Below are 21,320 nucleotides of genomic sequence, written 5' to 3'. Positions count from 1 at the left end.
CTAGGGGGAAAAAAATCCTTTCCTCGAAAAGAAACGGAGCAGAATTCCCACTGCAATGAATGGAGGGAATTCATTCTCAAGAGACTTTTGGCAGGCTTGTTTTTTCATAACGATTGTATTGAGTCCTTCATCAATGCTGTTTTGTACAGTGGGCTGAGTCAATGATGCTTTTTAACCATTCTCCAACACAAAATATTCAGCCTTCTCACTAAGTTGTTGCTTTTTTTTTCTTTCTTTTTTTTTTTTTTTTTTAATCTCCATCGATAACCTTTTCAGAGTATTCATACTCAGCAGCATCTTTGAATGACTCATCTCTGCATTAATTCAACAGTCCGGTTCTTAACCCTGCAAGGCGCCAAGTCAGCATAAACAATGACCAGGCCCTCTTAAATCATTCTTCATAATGATCTCTTTGGTCAAGAATTTAATGTCTGTGCTTGTCAATATTCAAGACAAGTCACCTAGGGCTCTGCAACAAAAAAAAACCCAACAAAAAAAAAAGCCCCTAGAACCAGCCAATCCCTTGTACGGTAGTTAAGAGGTCACCTTGCCGTGGAGAAAGTTAATCCATTTTCTACATCTGTAATGCAGACAGAAGTAATGGATTTTTGCCTTTCGTGGGGCTCGTGTCCTTCGCTGCCTGCTTTTTATCTGTTCTGTCAGTTTTCTTTTTTCTTTTCTTTTCTTTTTTCCTTTTTTACGGTCTCGCAAATTGATCTTACTTTTCTTGACGGTGGTGATGATTTGTAAAAACATTTTACCTTTTATTCTTTTTTCTTTCCGTTCATTCCTGCAGGGTTTTGCACAGAGCTTCCTGAGAAGAATGTCTCCCCGAAGTACCATTCCCGGCTGCGGAGTTATCTTTGAGATCGTCTCAAACATTCCAGAGGTGAATTGCTAAGGATTCAACGGGCCTAGAGTGGCAAGGGGACACTCATATTTGTGTGACCCTTGGTTACCTACAACATTTAGGCAAATTCTTTTTGTATCATATTCTGGATATGCAATCTGCATTGGCACTTGGTGTTTAGCTGGTTTCCCTTGCTGTTTTATGTGGGCCTTTCACACAGCACTCCAGAAGGAGAGGAGCATCTTAATTTCATAGATTTCATAGATTTCATAGACATCAGGGCTGGAAGGGACCTCGGGAGATCATCGAGTCCAGCCCCCCGCCCAAAGGGCAGGAAGTCAGCTGGGGTCATAGGATCCCAGCAAGATAAGCATCCAATTTACTCTTGAAGGTGTTCAATGTAGGTGCTTGAACCACCTCCACTGGCAGGCTGCTCCAGACCTTGGGGGCTCGGACAGTAAAGAAATTCTTCCTCATGTCCAGCCTGAAACGGTCTTACAGGAGTTTGTGACCGTTCGACCTTGTCATCCCTCGGGGCGCTCTGGTGAACAAACGTTCCCCCAGATCCTGGTGGTCACCCCTGATAAACTTACAGGTGGCCATCAGATCGCCCCTGAGCCTGCGCTTTTCCAGGCTAAAGAGTCCCATGGCTCTCAGCCTGTCATCGTAAGATCTGTTTTCCTGACCTCTGATCATGCGCGTGGCTCTCCTCTGCACCCTCTCAAGCTTCTCCCCATCCTTTTTGAATTGTGGAGCCCAAAACTGGACACAGTACTCCAGCTGCGGCCTCACCAAGGCCGAGTACAAGGGGAGAATGACGTCCCGGGATTTGCTCGAGAAGCATCTATGGATGCACGCCAGGGTTTTGGTTGCTTTAGTAGCCGCAGCATCGCATTGCAGGCTCATGTTCATCTTGTGGTCAATGATGACCCCCAAGTCTCTTTCTTCTGTAGTGCTAGCCAACGTAGCACTGCCGAGCCTATAAGGGTGCTGCAGGTTTTTCCTCCCAAGGTGGAGAACCTTGCATTTTTCGGTGTTAAACACCATGAGGTTCTCGTCTGCCCATTTGCTGAGCTTGTCCAGGTCAGCCTGGATCACCCGCCTGTCTTCTGGCGTGGATGCTTTGCCCCAAAGTTTGGTGTCATCGGCGAACTTGGCCAGTCCACTCCTGACTCCAATGTCCACATGGTTAATGAAGATGTTGAACAGTATGGGTCCCAGGACAGAGCCTTGAGGGACCCCACTGGTCACAGGGCACCACGATGAGTGACTGCCATCAATCACAACCCTCTGGGTCCGACCACGGAGCCAATTTCCCAGCCAGCAGATCGTGGTGGAGCCAAGGCCACAACTGGCCAGTTTGGCCAAGAGGTGATCGTGGGATACCAGATCAAAAGCTTTTTTGAAGTCAAGATATATGACATCAATCTCTTCTCCCCCGTCCAGGTGATAGGTCACCTGGTCGTAGAAGGAAATGAGATTGGTCAAACAAGACCTACCCGCAACAAACCCGTGCTGGCTATCCCTCAGGATGTTAGGCTGGGCCAGTCCCTCAAGGATGGCCTCCTTAATAAACTTTTCTAAGATCTTCCCCAGGATAGAAGTCAGGCTAATGGGCCTGTAGTTAGCCGGATCCACTCTCCTCCCTTTCTTGAAGATCGGCACCACGTTGGCCTTCTTCCAGTCTTCGGGCACTACACCAGAGCGCCAGGAGTTTTCAAAGACCCGTGCCAGGGGCTGGTCTATGACGCTCGCCAGCTCCTTGAGTACCCTGCGGTGCAGATTGTCAGGGCCGGCTGACTTGAAGATATCCAGCTTCTCAAGGCGTTCCTTCACGAGGTCAGCATTGACGGAGGGTAGGGGATCCCCACCACCCGGATCTCCCTGTCCCATAGCAGGAATGGGCGTCCCGTGGGACTGATGAAAGACTGACGCAAAGTACCTATTTAATAGGTTGGCTTTTTCCTGGGCGTCAGTTGTCAGTTGCCCCATCTGGTTTAGCAGGGGTCCAACGTTGCCCTTGCTTTTCCTCCGGCTCCCCACATATCTGAAAAAGGACTTTTTGTTGTCCTTGATGCTTGAAGCTAGTTGGAGTTCAGTTGCAGCCTTGGCTTTCCTGGTTTGCTCCCTGCAGGACCGGACCAGTGCAGAATAATCCTCCTTGGAGGTGAATCCCGTCCTCCATCCTTTGTAGGCTTTCCTTTTTAGCCGCAGGAGGTCCGCTAGGTCCCTGGAGAGCCAGGAGAGCTGCTGTGCCTTCTTGCTGCCTTTCCTCCGTGTTGGAATAGATTTAGCTTGTGCACTGAGGATCGCTTCCTTGAGAAGCAACCACTCTTCTTGAACTCCCATCTCCCTGGGGTCATGGTCCCTGAGGGCCTGACCGACAAGCCTCTTGAGCTTGTCAAAGTCGGCTTTTCTGAAGTCAAGGACTTCTGTGTTGCTGACTGACTTGCCAGCTTTACGGCGGATGGTGAAGGTGATCAGCTCGTGGTCACTGTCACCCAACTTCCCATCGATCGCTAGGTCGCCGATTAGGTCGTCCCCCGTAGCCAGTACCAGGTCGAGCAGCACTTTGCCTCTCATCGGCCCATAGACTTCTTGAGTCAGGTAGAAGTCATCCACAAACAAGAGGAAGCTTTGCGCCCGCTCAGATTTAGCTGAGTGATCTTCCCAGGAGATGTCCGGGTAATTGAAGTCACCCATGACAACCAAGGTCCTGGAGCGAGCGGCCTCAGTCAGTTCCCAGGCGAACTCCTGGTCAAGCTCGGGACTTTGAGTGGGAGGTCTGTAGTAGACTCCCACAGTTGTGTCCCCTGTGCCGAATTCCCCATGAATTTTTACCCAGAGGGTCTCTAGCTGTCCATGCCGGTCGCCAACATCAGCTTGCAGGGACATGTAGCTTTCCTTCACATAGAGAGCTACACCCCCGCCCCTTTTGCCAACACGATCCCTCCTGTATAGGGTATAGCCCTCTATACCCGTGGTCCAGTCATGGGTGGAGTCCCACCAGGTCTCCGTTATCCCAGTGACGTCATATTTCTTTGCACTGAGCAGGAGGACGAGCTCGTCCTGCTTGTTGCCCAGGCTTCTGGCATTAGTGTACAGGCAGGCAAGTGTGCCCTTGGGGGCTCTTGCCTTGCCCACAGATTGTGCCAGGGCTGAGGCAGGGGTGGGCTCCCTTAAGTGCCTTGGTCTGCTGGCTTTGCAAGGGTTGCTCAGCGGGCCAGCAGGGGCAGTAGACCCCCCCCCCATCCCCCAGCGGGCTTAGTTTAAAGCCCAGTGGAGCAGGTCAGCCAGCCTGGCTGAGAAGAGCCTCCTCCCCAGGGGGGAGAGGTGGAGACCATCTCTTCCCAGCAGCTCACTGCTTCTCTCGCCAAAGAGCGGGCTGTGGTCATGGAAGCCAAAGAGACATCCTGCAGCAGATAAATTCCCTGTCTCTGCTTTTAAGTCATTGTTTTGAAATCATCCAAACTTGAAGGGTAACAGCATCACTTTGCTAAGTTACGTTGCTCTTTGATGTATGGATCGCTGAGTATGTTCATACTTTCCTTGAGTGCCTGCGGTATCTCCTTTTTACTAACATAACAGATCGCAGAGTCATTGAAAATGAGGGTGGGAAGGGACCTCCGGAGGTCACATCTAATCCAACTTCCTGCTCAAAGCAGGACCAGCCCCACCCACATCATCCCAGCCAAGGCTTTGTCTAGCTGGGTTGTAAAAACCTCCAAGCATGGAGCTTGCACCACCTCTCTGGGTATCCTCTTCCAGTGTTTTACTACCCTCCTAGTAAGAAAATTCTTCCTAATATCCAACCTCAACTTCCCTTGCTGCAAATTGAGACCACTGCTCCTTGACCACTGCTACCAGAGTCTTGAAGGCTGCTTGCAGACGTGAAAAAAAGAAAAAGCTGGGGGCCTCCCACTTATTCTACACCTCTGATGTCTCTTCACAGTGCCAGACTAGAGTTGAGCTCAACAGGGTCTTCTTTCCCTGCTGATTCTGCCAAGCCCATTCCCTTGGCTGTGGTTTCGCTAGATAGTAGGTAGGGGCAGTGGGAATCTCATTCATCCGTTCATGGACATCACTAATTAGATGATGAGGCATTTGGCTATTTACCGAACCCCAAAGGGCATCTCTTTGAGGTTATTTAGAGACGTTCAGTTAAGTGGCTCAGCGTGCCCATGCAATGCAGCTGCAGAGCAGCGGACTATGTTGGCTCTAGACAGCCTAGAACTGTGTGACGACGTCATGACCACCTGCTGCGACGGCTCACGGACGCAATGGGAGGTAATGATTACGAGATTTTGTTTTCCCACCGGGGAACAGGCTCCTCGGCCTGAGTCCCAGGCAACTTAGAGGTTGGCAGACTGCCATACCGGGCCAAGTCTGGTTCCCTCTTTTATATAAATACGGAAACACTTTCAGTAAATGCTTCCCTTCGGCATGTTCTGTCCCGATCTTCATGGTTCATCCCTCATGGCACAGTACAAATGCCTCAGGCCCCTCATGAGCGGGTATTGGGCGGAGAAAATATATTGGCACTTCACTTTAAGCTCGGCGTGGCCCCGCACCAAGCACAGTGCAGCGCATGCCCAGAAGAGGCATCATGTTAGTTTGACCCAGCTCGCCCAATGTCTGTATAGACCGGGCGCTTCAGCAGGGCTTTTTGGCACTTTGTGAATTGGCTCTGAACACATTCTCTGCTTCTGTTGGGAACATTATAAAGTTCTTTAAATGTGTTTTTTTCACATGATAGCAGCACCCATACCGCTTCATGAGCTCCTAGTTTTTTTTTATTTGGGCATTCCTGCCTCTAGGATAGGAATTAAATGTTTGGTCAGTACCATCGTTGCCAAAGCCACCTTCTGCTCTGTGCAGGCAAGAGGTGTATGCGTGTTCTGGTTTTGCAGTTTGGAGTCATTTGCTTTACACAGGCCACTCTCTCCGTCTTCCTCCCAGGATGCTCAGGGCGCTGAAGAGCGGGAAGCACTAGCCAGAATGGCCGCCAATGTTGAAGATGCAGCATCCGCAGACTCGGTAGCCTATATTGAGAAATACCTGCGGAGTGTGCTGGCCGTGGAGAACATTCTCACCCTGGATCGCCTGCGCCAGGTCTGCTTTTAAAGCCACAGCGGACAGGAGTAAATACCCTGATTGGAGACACTGTGTTGTGATGGAAATGTTTTTATGAGTGCATACAATGGTTTGAGCGAGCCCTCAAAAGGGCCACTCTGGAAAGCAGAGGCATATATTAGAGTGTGCCTGTGGCAGAGGTCCAGGGAAGTGAGTGAATAGGGGGGTAGCGCTTTCTCTGAGCTACTTTCTAAATTGTATGCAACACAGCATGGGGGGAGGGTTGGACGGGACTAAAGGCTCTGTCTTTCTGGCACTGTCTGTTCAAGGTGTGTTTGTGCATGTGCTGAGACACTGACCTGCCTTGAATTGCGCTCCGAAAAACTTGGTTTTGGCATGAAACCCGAAGCGTCAGAAAGCTCCTTGTCCTGAGGTCATTAGCAAACTTCGTGTCCTCTCGCACAGTCTCTGCCTTGGAGTAACCAAGCCTGCTCTATCAATACATAAGACATTGATTAGGTTAATCTTAAGTACTGTAACTTGATCTGTTTACCAGGAAAATCACGGGAGAGAGAAACGTTTATGGAAAATTGTATTTCTGGGTATAAATTATGCAAGCACGAGAGAGAAAGTTATGCAAAACAAACCCGAGTGCATGCTTGCCCACTATAAATTAATAGGAAAGTGCGCTGTACCTCTAGGTATTGAAAGCAGGTTCCCTGTCAGATATAATTAGTTTAAAGGATTAAAATAGGAACTCAGCTAGGAAGAGGAGTCTTGCTGTTCACTTCTGTTAGAGGTACCGTCCTTCCTATAGATGCAGAATTAGTCATTTGGTGACCTTCTAAAGAGGGTGATACAATCCTAGCTATAGTAGTTGTTTGTTCAGTGGGAGAGAACTAAACTTATCCACTCCCTGTAGACTTATTATCATCAGTGTACTCTAAAACTTCTGGATTAAATTATGAAGGCTCCTTCTCTCTCAGGTGCATTAGTGTTGTAGAGGAGCGTTCTCATGTATATGCATAAATACACTTTGATCGTCCTCATTGGAAGGCTGCAGAAGGCTCTGTGTCCTGATGTTTTGTGTGGTTGCAGGAGGTTGCAGTGAAGGAGCAGCTAATGGGCAAAGGAAAACTCTACAGGAGGAGCCTGAGCTCTCCCAACGTCAATCGGGTGAGTGTGCCCCTTGCCATTCAGTGTCCATACAATTTTCAGGACGCTAGGAGTCGGAGAACAGACTCAAATCCAGTCTTTTGATTTGCTGCTGGTGGAGAAGCAAAGCCAGTGCTGGAATTGCTAATCAATCAGAAGCAAACTTCAGAAATCTCCATACCCTTGTGGTTTAAATCAGCATATTATAGGCACCCAGACCTGACCAGGGCAGGTTGAAATATAGGGTGCTCAGAAGTGTATTTTGCATCTCTATTGTGCCTTTGAAATGCCAACTGTTTTTCACCTAAATATCGAGATAATAAATATTTTCTGCTTACTGTTCTTCCCATTCAATGATCTCAGCCCCAGGGACAGATGTACTGTTTGAGGCGCTCCAGCCAGTGACTGTACAGATGTGCATTTTCAAAATGGTAAAAGTGCTTCAAAAATGATTTTCAAACCATGAAAAACACCTTTGAAGCAATTCCTTTGGAAGCACTTCCTGGAATACCTGCGCGCTCCGCCGAGTGCAACCATGGGTGGCTCCGTCTTCCAGCATCCCACAGCGTGCCGATGCCACCGACATTGGGCGTGGCAGGGCTGAGAATGAAGCACTGTGGGATGCTGGAGGACTGAGCAACCCCCTGTTGTGCTCCTGCACGTTATTGTGTTGGAAGCTGTGGGTGAGAGCCATGCATCTACATAGCACTAATGCAGTCCTACAGAGTGAAATTCAGAGTGCTTCAAACGCATGCCTTGCCATGGCCTCAAAGTACATTGCAAATTGTTATACCAATGAATTCAGCCTTTGACCAGCCCATGTTGCAGAGATAATCTTTTCTGTGTAGCCCATGAGGAGGCCAAGATTTTGACTTGCCCAAGATCTCAGCAATGCACAGTAGAGTGGGACTGGCATCTCCCTCCTATCTTTGGTCAAGCGGTACAGTTATCTGGAAGTACTTTTAAATGTTCTGTTCAGAAATAATGGCCTTTACTTTAACCATTTCAGCTGTCTGGAAGCCGTCAAGATTTAGCTCCTCCATATAACCTTAGCAGTCACAAGGTAAGCATTCGACCTAGAGCAAAGTGGCTACCACTGGTTCTCAACAAGTTGGCCATAGTGGGCCACACTTGCAGCTCTCAGTGTGTTATGTGGGCTGCACCTGCACGACTTACTTGTATATCCATTTTAAAAATGTTTTGTTTCTGTTGTCGTGTAGGCTACAGCAGTGTGCTGATTAGGCTGCATACAGCCAGGGGGCCGCAGATTGAGAACCATTGGGCTAGAGCATTACTTTTATGGGAAGAAAGGTGATCACAATGTACACCTCATATTCGAGGAGCAGCTTAGAGAAGAACAATACTTCCCTTGTGTGATGGGTGACCCCAAAATCCATCCAGTCACCTGTCAGGAAAAAAAATCAAAACACAATTTAGAAACACTTTTATTAAATGAGCAAAGAAACAAATTAACCTTTTTTTTTTTTTTTTTTTTTTTGCAAGGCCTAGATAGACTAGATTTTTCCCATGATCAATAATCATAGAATCATAGAAGTCGGTTCGGGAGGGACCTTGTAGGTCTTCAAGTCCGACCCCCCGCCTGGGCGGGAGAAAAAAGCTGGACTCAAATGAGTCCAGCCAGGTAGGCATCAAGCCTCTTCTTAAAGATCCCCAGGGTAGGAGCCAGCACCACTTCCTAGGAAGTTGGTTCCAGCTCCTAGCCGCCCTGACTGTGAAGTAGTTCTTGCGGATGTCTAATCTAAATCTACTCTCTAGTAATTTGTGTCCATTGTGCCTTGTCATGCCAGGGGGCGCGAGGGGAAACAAGGTCTCCCCCAAACCCTTCTGGTCCCCCCTAGTGAGTTTATAGACAGTCACCACGTCCCCCCTCAGCCTTCTCTTGTGAAGGCTGAACAGGTTTAGGTCCCACAGTCTTTCAATGTAGGGTCTGCGCTGTAGTCCCCGGATCATGCGAGTGGCCTCCTCTGCACTCTCTCCATGCTGTCCACATCTCTCCTGAAATGGGGCGCACAGACCTGGACGCAGTACTTCCTCTGCGGCCTGACCAGTGCTGCGTAGAGGGGGAGGATCACCTCCTTGGACCTGCTTGAGATGCGCCTGTGGATGCACGACAAGGTGCGGTTAGCCCTGCCAGCCGAGACCTCGCATTGTCGGCCCATGTTCATCTTGGAGTCAGTAATGACTCCAAGATCCCTTTTGCCTCCGTGCTCTCAAGAAGGGAGTTTCTCATTCTGTAAGTGTGCTGCTGGTTTCTACTGCCCAGGTGCAGCACCCTGCACTTGCCAGTATTGAAACGCATCCTGTTTATGTCAGCCCACTCCTGTAACCTATCCAGGACTTGCTGCAGTCTTTCCCTCCCTACTAGCGTGCTCACCTCACCCCAAATTTTGGTATCATCAGCGAATTTAAACGGTGCTTTTCACCCAAATTTTGTCCAAAGTATTTGTCCAAAGATATTTCCAAATTGCTGATGAAGAAATTGAACAGCGCAGGCCCCAGGACCGAGCCCTGGGGGACTTCACTGCCCACTTCCCCCAGGTCGAATATGACCCGTCCACCACCACCCTCTGAGTACGAACCTTGAGCCAATCTGCAATCCGTCTGACTGTGTAGGCATCAATGCCACAGTCGCCTAGTTTTTTAATGAGGATGGGGTGGGAGACGGTGTCAAAGGCCTTGCTGAAGCCCAGAAAGACTACGTCCACGGCGACACCTGCATGCATTGCCTTTGTGACCTGATCATAAAAGGCAGTCAGGTTGGTCTGACATGGCCTGCCCCTAATGAAACCGTGCTGGTTGCCCTTGAGCATCATCCCTGAAGCCAGCCCATCGCAGATGTGCTCCTTGAGGATCTTCTCAAAGAGTTTTCCAAGGATAGAAGTAAGACTGACGGGCCTATAGTTGCCTGGGTCCTCCCTCCTCCCTTTTTTTTGAAGATGGGGATCACGTTAGCTATCTTCCAGTCATCTGGCACCTGCCCCGAGTACCACGAGTGCTCGTAGAGCCGTGCCAAGGGCCCTGCAATAACCCCAGCTAGCTCCCTCAACACCCTGGGGTGGAGAGCATCTGGACCCACTGACTTGAAGACGTCCAGCCCCTCCAGAAGCTCTCTAACCCAGTCCTCACTAACCTGAGGTCTGGAGGTGTTCCCCTTGAGTCCATCTTGCATCACAGCGGGGAAGTCCCGGTCCCTGCCCAAGAAAACGGAGGTGAAGAATTGGTTAAAGAGGTCTGCTTTCTCCTCTGGCTCAACCACCAGATTGCCCAGCGTACTTTGCAGGGGCCCCACATTACTCGGTGCCTTCTTCATCCTCCCTGTATATTTGAAAGGACTTTTTATTATCCTTGATCTTGGACGCTAGTCCTAGCTCTATGTCCTCCTTGGAGGATGTCTTTGGAGACAGCACCCCCCTTCCACTGGGTGTATGCCACCTTTTTGGTAAGCAGGCATTCCCAGACGCCCTTGGTGAGCCAGAGGCACTTTTGGGCACTCTTGCCCCCCTTGCTTCTTGTTGGGATGGACTCCCCTTGGGCCCTGAGTATTGTTTCCTTAAGGAACGACCACTCGCCCTGGACGCTGAGTTCCCTGCCCTCAAGGACCCCAGCATCTCACCCAATAGTCTCCTCAACTTGTTGAAGTTGGCCCTCTTGAAGTCTAGGGCTACCGTCTTGCTGCAGGCCCTCGACACCCTGCGCTGGATGGTGAACTCCAGCAAGCGATGATCGCTATCGCCCAGGGGGTCGAGGACCCGGAGGCCCCTGACCAGGTTGTCACCTGTGGCCAGGACCAGGTCCCACAGGGCCTTTACTCTGGTGGGACCGCGCACCTCCTGGGTTAGGTGGAAGTCCTGTATCCCAGCTAGGAACCTGCTGGGACGGTCCGTCCTGGCTGACTGCTCCTCCCAGCAGAAGTCTGGGTAATTAAAATCACCCATGACAACTACACCCCTTGCCTTAAGTGCCTCTGCAAGCTGGCCCGAAAATTCCTGGTCCAGCTCCTCCCCTTGGTTGGGGGTCTGTAGTAGACCCCCACAGTCAAATCGCTCTCCCCACGGCCCCCTTGAATCTTGACCTTCAGCCTGCCCCTCCTCTGACCCCATCCTCCCCATCCTGCTGGCAGAGGACATGTATTGCTCCTTGACATAGAGCACCCCCCCCGCCTTTCCTTCCTTCTCTATCCCGCCTGTAAAGCCGATAGCCCCTAATGCTAACTGCCCAGTCATGGGATGAATCCCACCACGTTTCTGTTAGCCCTATTACATCTGGGTTTGAATAACCAGACTTGTTTTGTAAGTGCATAGTAGTGCATGTATATGCGTGGGTGAGTAGCATACTGTTATACATTTTTTTGTATTAACACACATATAAGGAGATGATAGGGGGAGAAAGCATTTAAATGGTATAATGCAGTTACGTGGAACCAAAAAAAAGAGTCATGTCTGAATCTGCATCTAAATCTGGTAGATATATGATATGCTACAATACCTGCAGGTTATCAAGTATGCTTATAACATCCATAGAAACACCCCATGCATGCTCTAAAAACAGTGTATTTTATTTAAAAAAACAGTCTGAATTCTCATGGTTTGTTTCTTCTTTTTTCCTTTCCCCCCTTGCCCCTCACTCCCTTTTCCTGGTATCCCTCATTGCATGCTTCAGTGTCCAAAGGTCCCACCAGAGGTAATACATTAGGTCAACCTAATGAGCGAGATAAGAATTTTATCTCACTATAAAATTACTATATTGCGCTTGTTTGAAGCTGCTTTACTTTGATGGTTTTCTGCTTTGAGAACACAGCCGTTGTTCCTCATTTTCCTCCTCCACGCATGTAAGCAAGTAATTCCATTCTGCTTCGCATTGCAGTGTGAAGTGGGTGCAACAGCGAGGTTCAGCCCACTGCCTGCATCTTCTAGTTGAAGCTGTAGTTACAGCGCTCCACTGTCCAGTTCATAATTCTCTGGACACATGATACATGGTGTGGTCGCGTGGGCTGCCTCTTCCTGTCCAAACTAGATGGGCAAGAAACAAGAAAGGCAGCTTGGTGTTAAAGATCCACAGCAGCAGCTGCTCTAAGGCTTCCCTGGAATCGTATCTCATTGTTAGCAGCTGGTGACCTCTGGGAAAGTTTGTCTAAATAGGAAGAGGGATGAGTGGAAGATAATTGCCCTTTGTGTCACCTCTTCACATTTCATCAGAGAAGCTATCCTTTCGTCCCTTTGGGCAGTTGTACGCGTGCTCCGGGAGCGTTGATGGTGGGGAGGCCTTTAACTCTGAGAGCCACTTTAATTAAAACACCTAGAACGTCACGTGTATCAGTGTCCCTGCATTGAAAAATGGCTGCAGGGGCTCTTTAACTAAAGCTTGCCGAACAAGCATGTTGGAGCAGCTTTGCTACATGTGTATAGGCGTCCTTTGGTTTTGCTGAGGCTTAGTTAACTGAATTTATTGTATAACCCATCTCTACTGCAGGTTATAGCTACCCTGATAGTGCTGTCCTCCTCCCCCCCCCAAAAGATATACCATACCAGTGTAAGATGAGGCATGTTACCATTATAACTACACAGATGTGACTAGGAATGTGAATTTCTCTTGTCAAGCAATCTTTTGCTCACTACTAACATGTCACTAGTTGATTTGGAACGGGGATCCCGTTGAGAAACCCCCTTGTGCCATTCATCTATGGAAGCTCGTTTCTTAAGTTATTCCTAAAAGCCAACAAAACCTCTTTTAAATAAAGCTTGCTTGAACGTCGTTAAATGTACTGTGCAAGCCCACCTGCACCAGTGCCGGCTCTCCATATCAGTTCTTTCTGCATCAGTCTAAATGATTGGCTGCATTCAGTGAGTTTTAACCAAAATCGCTTCATTAGGGTCAAAGATCTTTGTCACTTGAAGACATTTAAAGAAGTGTTTGGGCAAAAAAGAGAAGCAGCCCGTTGTAGCAGATGACAGATTATTATACCACGAGCCTGAATGCACTTTGAAAAGGGGTCTAATTAGCTCGTCTTAAGCAAGTTTATTATAATGTAGCAGATATCAAGCACAGCGTATGGATTGCACCCTGGAATGGCGTGCGTTACTCATCCATCAGAGTTCACTTTTAGGCATAAGGTGCGAGTCACTTTTGTGTACCAACTTGGACAAGAAGTTCCTCTCCTAGTTTTTTCTTCCATCACTTTGTTCCCCTCTTCTTTGATTGAATGGCATCAATCTTGGTGTCATCACAGCATCTCGAGTAGAGTTTACTCTCTGCTTATTTCTATACATGCAAAGCACCATTCACAACTGCGAGGTTATAGAAATAAGAGCAAAGAGAGGCTTGCGGCTGAGGGTACGTGAGAGATGTGATACCACCACAGGGTCCTCAAAATGTAGGTTGTGTTGCAGAATCTGGAGCAAGAATAGTCTTATATCAGTAGTTGGCTCTTCATTTTCCTGTAGGTGACATCTCTCCAAAATAAGAGGTTAAGAAAGTTCTTTCTTTGGGTGCAGGGGTTGTGCACTCAGGAAATTATGTGCCAATGACATATTTTTGAAATGCATTCAAGTTTAGCTGTGTATGCCAATATAAGAGACATGAGAGCTTTGTAATGGGGGAGTGCCTGAAGGGTAACCCAGCATTGAACCTGTGTGATGATGAATCACACCTGGGTTTTGCTTTTCAGCAACAGCTTTGTTTTACAATGATGCATTGTAGGCTCAAAGCCACCCTGTTAGATGAGAAAGGAGGAAGACCATTTCCTTACAGACTCCAAGGCACTGTGGAGTCCCTGCTGTTTGTGTGGGAGCAGCTAATGGGGAAAAGAAAACCGGTTTAGCTCACGTTACATGGGGGTAACAATGCTTCGTTTGGTCCCATCTCTGTCTGAGTTATCTCTGTTTACACTGAGGGTCACAAACCAGTTTTTTTCTCCAGCTATACCTACGGCGTGAGCAAGAGCACTTGAGCAACATGAATTCTGTTTTACCCTGTGTCTCGACATGGGGGTCAGATGAGTTGAGTGTAGCAGGATCTCTCGTTGGTGATATCAAGTACAGATATAAATCAGCTGGATTTTAAAGTTCAAAGTCACTTATGCTAGCAGTTAGTTCATTTTCTCCTTGTCCCCCCACAGCTGAGCAAGCTGGACGTGGACTCAATGGAACTCAGCTTGAAGCCCACGGTCCAGTTTACAATCACTCTTGGGCCTGCCCTTAATCATATGTCAATTGAAATCCTTCAGAATTTGCTCCTAAAATCTCCTGAGGATGATATCCTTGTTACAGTGGACTTCCCTGTGTCTCTGGCATCTGTGGGAGACTGCTGTTAACACTCCTAGCTACTAAGTCAGATGAGACGACAGGGCAGGGCCACTTGACCTGCATATCCCAGTTAGGGCCAGCAATATTTTACAAAATAGCTTCAAAGTCATTCAGTGCAAATAAATTCAGCCTCCAATTTGATAGAGCAGACAAGGTTAGGATTGGCACCGAGACTGTAGTTAAGTCCCGTGATCACCTATGCATAAGTCCTTTATGAAAGACTTTGTGAAAGAACATTGAATGCTTTGCATACCTCGGCAGCCATCTCTCCCAAGCAGGCCAGCATCGACGAGGAGATCCAGCATAGGATCTGGTGTGCCAGCTCTGCCTTTGTGAACCATCACTTGTTCAATGATCATGACATCAGAATTCAAACAAAGCTCCTACTGTATAAGGCTGTGGTAATCCCAGCTCTTCTCTATGGCTATAAAACTAGGGTGACCAACAGGGATCATCTGAAAAGCCTGGAACACCATCGCCACTGCTAACGCTGGAAGATCCCTGGCATAAGGTGGGAGGATCATTGCACAAATACCAGTGTCCTCACTGACACTAACACCACCAGTATGGAAGCATTGATTACTCAACATCAGCTGTGGTGGACAAGGCACTGTGCACACATGCCTGGTGCACCTTTACCAGAACAGCTGCTATACTCCCAATTCAGCCAAGGGCACACAGGGACCAGAGGAAATGCTTCAAGGATGGCCTCAAGGTGAACATTATGAAATGTGGCATTGACACCCCAAACTGGGGAAAAACTAGCTCAGGACCGAGCTACATGGCAGCACCTTGCAAGAGAAGGCATATCTTACTTTGAGGAAAACTGGCATGCCCTGGAGGCAGAAGAATGACAGAAATGGAAAGGAGGGAAACAAGACCGAGAAATCTGTGGTCCAGCCTTCCCTTTAACCCGCTACCTGTGGCATTTGCTAGAGAGCCTGTGGCTCTAGGATTGGCCTTAGCGATCAGTGGACTTGTCTTGACTAATGGGAGAGATCATCCTCAACTGCTGACAATGAAAGACTTGGATAAATAAGAGTAAGACTATCCATTCCTATGGCCTGGCAGCAGTGTTTTAATGGCTTTCCAACTGCGGAGAAATAGGTGAGCCTGGTGCAGCTTAAAGAGCGCATTAAGAATCGATTTGCTATATTTACTCATGATAAATTAGCTGCTTTGTTCTTCTTGGGGGACAGAGTGCTATTCTGTCGTCTACCAGCGGAGAAGGGAGAGAGTGACTAAAAGGGGGAAAGTATTGCAGAAGGCAGAAAGACATTTTAGAAACAACCTTGTACATAAATGCAGCAAAGAACATGTTCGTGTAGTGGTTATTTCTGATTTGTTAAATTAAGTCAGTTGACCTTGGTGTTCAGTCATTTTGGCGGTGACCATGTACTGTATACTTGGAGTGACAGCTCCTTCAGACGCATGATTTATCAGCAATCTTCCCTTCTCCTGCCACCCTCATTGATGGAGACTAAAGTTGCACAGCACTGAGTCTAACCAACTGGCACTACTTACAGATTTAAGCATTTTGGTCAGAGAGCGTACAAAGCAATCAAGTAAGAGCTATATATAATAAGCATATGCGAAACTTGGGAACTGCATCCAGTTAATATAGAGCATATATCTTGCAGTTTTACTGGCCATGGGAGCTTGTCTGTAAATGTTGGCTTACTCGCATAGCATAAGTTTCCCTCCTTTGACAAGTGATCATTACCGCTATGACCATGTGCCCCTCTGCTCTTAGGGTGGTATTTGATCTGCCCAGCGTTCAGTTATCCCTTGTGTACTGACCCTTTCTGCTGTATATACCCTCTTCTCCATCTGACGATTACTGCAGTTCTGCCTGTCCTACCAGCACTTCCTTTGAGATGGCTTGCAGCCATCTTAAACCTGGTGGGTCACACTTAACCCGATGTCTGTGACCAACTGTCTAAAATGAAGATTGTCTTTTCTTCTAACTTCTTTTCCCTACATCCTCAACTTTTTAAAACCCTGCTGTTTAATCTGAACCAACTCCAAGCCAAAACCAAGACCCACCCCAACCTCAGTCATCAAGCTCCTGTACGCTGGTGAAGCTGTAGTGAGTGGCAGACCTTCAAGCAGTTGTTGATGTCTTTAACAAGGCATGCAAGAAAGCAGGACTGACGCTTAGCATTCAGAAGACTAAGGTCCTCCATCAACAAGCTGTTAATCATGGGTGCATGTACACATGTGCAATAGCCTAATTTGCTGTGGTGTAAAGTGTCACAGTTTACACGTTCAACACTATTCGACCTCAGCAAACTAATTTTCACCACCATAAGACAGTACCATCGAGGAAAGTGCTGTCTTACGGTGCAAAAATAACTGTGCCTGAATGCATGTGTAAACACTGACCTGGGAAGAAACTGCACCCAGTCAGCACAGGCAGCAGGGGGCCAGATCCCTGCCTGCCACCTAGCTATACAGCTCCGTTCTTCAGGCACTCTTGTGCCCCAGCCAGCCTTTTTATCACCCAGCACTGAAACCTGGAGCCCCAGGCTGACACCCACAAGCCTGCTGCCAGCCCAGGGCTGCTCCACCCCAGCTCAGACTGCTGTGGTCCCTCCCAGGCACAGCATCTGTATGTACAGACACTGCAACCAGGAGCAGCTGACTCCAGCGTGTCCTGCACAAGAGTTTACCACATCACTTTAATGGCATATGTAAATGTACCCAATGCCAGTCCTCAGCTCCAGTAATTCAGATTCAGAGTGAGTCTCTGGAGGATGTTGAATAGTTCCCAGACCTTGGAAGCCATCTCTCGCAGAAGGCTGACACCAATGAAGAAATCCAACATCGCCTCAAATGTGCAAGTGCAGCCTTCAGACGCCTGAGGAAACCGGTGTTTGAAGACCATGACATCAGATCCAAAACCAAGCTGATGCTTTAGCAAGGAGTCATGATCCCCACTGTACTGTACAGAGCTGAGATGTGGGCATTGTACAGGAGACGTTTCAAGCTGCTGGAGAAGTACCATCAATGCTGCCTGTGGAAGATCCTATGAATCCAGTGGGAAGACGGATGCACCAACATGAGCCTCTTGCAAAGAAACACTACGAGCATCGAGGCAATGATCATCTGACGTCAGCTTTGCTGGGCCGGCCACATCATCTGTCTGACTCCAGATTCCTGAACCAAGTTTTATTCTCCCAGCTCAATCGAGGTGTATACTCAAGAGGAGGGCAGAGAAAGCGCTTCAAGGATGTCCTCAAGGCCAACTTGAAAAAATGCAATGTGGACATCAACTCGTGGGAAAGTATCGCCCAGAACTGCTCCAAATGGAGGAGGAGTCCACTGCAAGGATCTCAGGCAACAGGAGGTGGAAAAATGGGAGCAGCGGAGACAGCGTGCCAGTGTTATCTGTTGACCCCAGATAGGCCTTGTTAGCCATCTTCGGACCCAGAAAAGACAATCGTGGAAAACAGTCTTCCTTCACTGTGAGGGATTGGTGATGATGATGTTCTTTGGATATTGATCTATATAGGTGTCAAGTGTTTGCAGCAGCCCCTGGCCTTTATCATAGTCACTTCTAAAATACCAAATAGCCCACAGCAAGTTCCTCTCAAAGTGGTTCAAGTATTTTTTTAACCCCCTTTTGGTTCCAGGGTCTCTCTTTGTACTATTACTGTTTATTACCCTAGGGCTTAAGAGCCTTACTCATGGACCAGCACCCCGCCATATAAACACAGGATGAAAACAGGGTGCCTGCCTCAAAGAGTTTACAAAACATAAGACCAGAGGAGATTGCAAGGGTGGCTTAATCCCCAGAGTGTGTGCTTGAAAGAGTGAGATGGGACAAAGCGTTACTAATGGCTTGGATAGCACCAGTGTAGAGCTGGGACAGGTGATAATCAGAAGTAATGCATTGGTCAACTGAGCCACTCGCTGCTCTTCCTAGATATTTCACGGATTTCCGTAGTCAAACCCCTCACCACTTCAGCTGACAGCATGGATGTTTGCTGGTTGGGCGCTCTAGAGAGTACATGAAGTTTTGATTCTATGAGAGTAATGTATAGATCCGTTTGGAAATGATTTTTGCCCTGAGCTGCTCCGTGTGACCTTCAGCCCTTGGAGAAATCTATTCCTGCTCTCCTGGATTATTTATTATCCTTGAAACATTCCAGATTTTCATCTCTGTTAGGGCTCATTGAGCTACCTGTCACTTTCCCATTCAAAGTCGCATTATATTCTTGCATCCAGCAGTGGATAAGTTCTGGAAAAGTGTGATCCATGCATTTTTTCCACCGTGAGGGACTTCCCTGTTCTTGTGCCAAATGCTGCACCCTTGTGACCTAATGGGTGCATCCTCTGAGCCTTTAGCACGTTGTTCCTTATCCCAACCCTCTAGCAAGTGTTTTGAGGGCTGTTATTACTTTCTACAGGGACAGCAAGATTCGGGTATAAATGTCAGGACACTTTTCTGTGCATCTTGCATCTTAAGCTCCTAACTTGAGTGGTCTCATGCTTTCGTCTGAATCAGCAGGTATTCGTCTCCATGCTGGGGGTATAGGTGTGCTTCCGCACGCTTCCTTCCCTTCCCCCCAGCCAGTCTCACTCATGTTTTGGAGAAATAAATCTTCACATGCTTGAAATCTTGATCGCTGTCTCCAGCTTTCTGCAGAGACCAGAGTTTTTCTGTAAAACATACCGGCTGTGTGTAACCTTTGAGGGGAGGCTTTTTCAACCCCGGGACTTTCTTCATGTCATAATAGTCAACTGAATAGGTAAGTTTTGCCCGGGTGCATAAAAATGCACTCTGCTAGCGTTCCAGCGATTTCCTGGGCAATCTTGAGGTACATCGTACATCTTAAAAGTGCAGGGCAGCTGCTCGGAGATCAGGGCGACCTTGGCTCTGTTCACTGATCGCAGCCTCTGGATTTGATGCTGGTGTGAGGCAGTCCTCCAGCCATTTGGATAGGACTCCTAGCACCATCCTCCTGAGAGAGGCCTGGTAGCTTGTCCCCTACAGTGGGACCCACGTGGACAAAGATTTGAAAGGCAGAGTAGTTCATTTCTTTCATTGACTCTGGTTCTTTGGGATGTGCTGTTCATGTAGACCCAGGACCTGAACCCTCGTTTTCACCATGACAGTCTGTTGGTCGGGGGTTTTGCAGAGGAACAGAGGGGCCATTGCATCTGCTCTGCCATGAGGGCCGTGAGAAAGGGGTGTGAGCCCAGTAGACATTGCCCAAAGAGCACATAGGACACAGGATCGTAGAACAGGATTCAGGTAGACTGAACATCCCTAAAGAACCGCAGTGTCTGTAAAATACCCTTCCCATCTGTTGCCCAGTCTCACCTTGCCAGCCTTTCTCCCTCTCAGCTCCAGGCCCTCTGTGACTCCACATTTTACCCCTATTGGCAATGCCAAAACCCTGACCTCTTCCTCTAATTATCTCCCACCATGATACTGGTATGTATTGCAGTCCAACTTCCTTGTCTTGCACCTGTTCTCCCTTCTGCTCTATAGGAATGCAACAAGTATGATCGGTTTATTTTCCTGTGGACCCGACCCTCACCTCATCTCCCACTACTTGAACTTGTAGACCAGCTTCCAGACTTCAGTTCAGAAATCAGATTTCTCTTCTTCAGGGCTCTCCATCCATCTGTCTTGCGCTTTTCCATACCTCACTTGACTGCCCTTTTGGAAAGTCGCAAAGTCTTTGCAGATTTTCAGGCCAAGAGGAGGGTACATTACAAAGGTCTGTCAGACCCACATGTAACACAGGCTGCAGAATTGCATTCTCCGATTCCCACGGTGAGTCCTCAGTGGTTGTAAGGAGCCAGCTATGCCTGTGGGAGCTGAGGGAGCTCTGCATCTGGCAGGATCAGGCCTTTCAACTGAGAACGCTTTGGGGCAGGGGTTCTGTCCTCAGGTTTGCACGTTCTGCTTATGGCAAAGGGCTATGATATGCTTGCGTGAGATTAAAAATAGTAGTGGACTCCTCCTGTATGCAATACATACGTTTTCAAAACTCATTTTTCGTCTAGAGCCGATGGGAGAGCCAGCAAGACGTATCCCAAACTTTGACACGTTCCAGTCGCAGGATGACCTCGCCTCCTACATGTTTGTCCGGCTCTGTTCAGCAAAACCATTCTCCAGACCCAGGTAACAGCTACCCCCAAGTTAAGTCAGCTATAGCAAAAGTTCAGAGTTAAGTGCTCTAGCTGGTATTTCAGGAGAGAGCAAAGCATGAGAAGAGGGGACGAACTGAGGATGGAGGTCCTTTTGGAAGTTGTATGATTCTTTTTTTTTAACAGTTTAATGGACAGAACTGCATCTGGGGTTGTATCAAAAGGGGAGCTGCTGGTCGGAGCACGGTCTGATGGTTACATGTGCAGAAGCTGGGAGCAATACTGAATGTATCTGAACTGCTCCGACTTTAACACTGGGGTGAAGCCCTGCTGCAGTCAGAGCTGTTTTGCAACATTTTGCATCCTCCTTCTGCACCCGTCATTGTCAGAACATAACAGCTGCTGCCCAGTTTGGAGCAAGTGGCCCCTTCCCGTGTGGAACGGCTCTGAATATACATTCATCCATAGCCTGTGGGGTTGCCTTGCTGTGCTTTGAACTGTACAAGCACACACCTGGCAGCATGGAGGATATGGGCTTGCAAGCTAGTTCATGTGTGATTAAAAGGCGGTAGGATTCCCACAGTCCTGCACTCTTCTTTGGGGCGAATCTGATGTGGCTTAGCTTTCATCCACGGCAAGACCCTCCACGGCTGGGTAGTGCAGCACAGCTGATATGTAACAAATCCTCTCCACCTTTTTACCCTCTGATAACTAGTTTGTGTACCCGTGATCTAAGAACTTGGCCTTTGCTGACCTGAGTCTGTGCTTTACTCATCACCTGTCTTTTTTTAAAATTGGAAACTGCAGTTCTGCAA

At 48.1% G+C, this 21,320-nt stretch overlaps 1 protein-coding gene across 1 annotated transcript in view; it reads left to right on the top strand.

The window, feature by feature from the left end:
* KIF13B (kinesin family member 13B) overlaps window positions 1–21,320 on the top strand; it is a 186,957-nt gene that overhangs the window by 135,663 nt on the left and 29,974 nt on the right. The window contains exons 32-36 of the mRNA XM_090026560.1: window positions 797–889; window positions 5,810–5,962; window positions 7,022–7,099; window positions 8,088–8,141; window positions 20,422–20,539. Of these exons, the coding sequence (XP_089882686.1) occupies window positions 797–889; window positions 5,810–5,962; window positions 7,022–7,099; window positions 8,088–8,141; window positions 20,422–20,539 (496 nt within the window). The remainder of the gene's footprint in view (window positions 1–796; window positions 890–5,809; window positions 5,963–7,021; window positions 7,100–8,087; window positions 8,142–20,421; window positions 20,540–21,320) is intronic.

This window comes from Crocodylus siamensis, chromosome 1 (assembly GCF_052110815.1).
Source record: "Crocodylus siamensis isolate JL-2025a chromosome 1, ASM5211081v1, whole genome shotgun sequence".
NCBI lineage: Eukaryota > Metazoa > Chordata > Crocodylia > Crocodylidae > Crocodylus > Crocodylus siamensis.
Note: the sequence above shows the minus strand (reverse complement) of the source record. Positions and strands in the feature narration are given on the sequence as shown.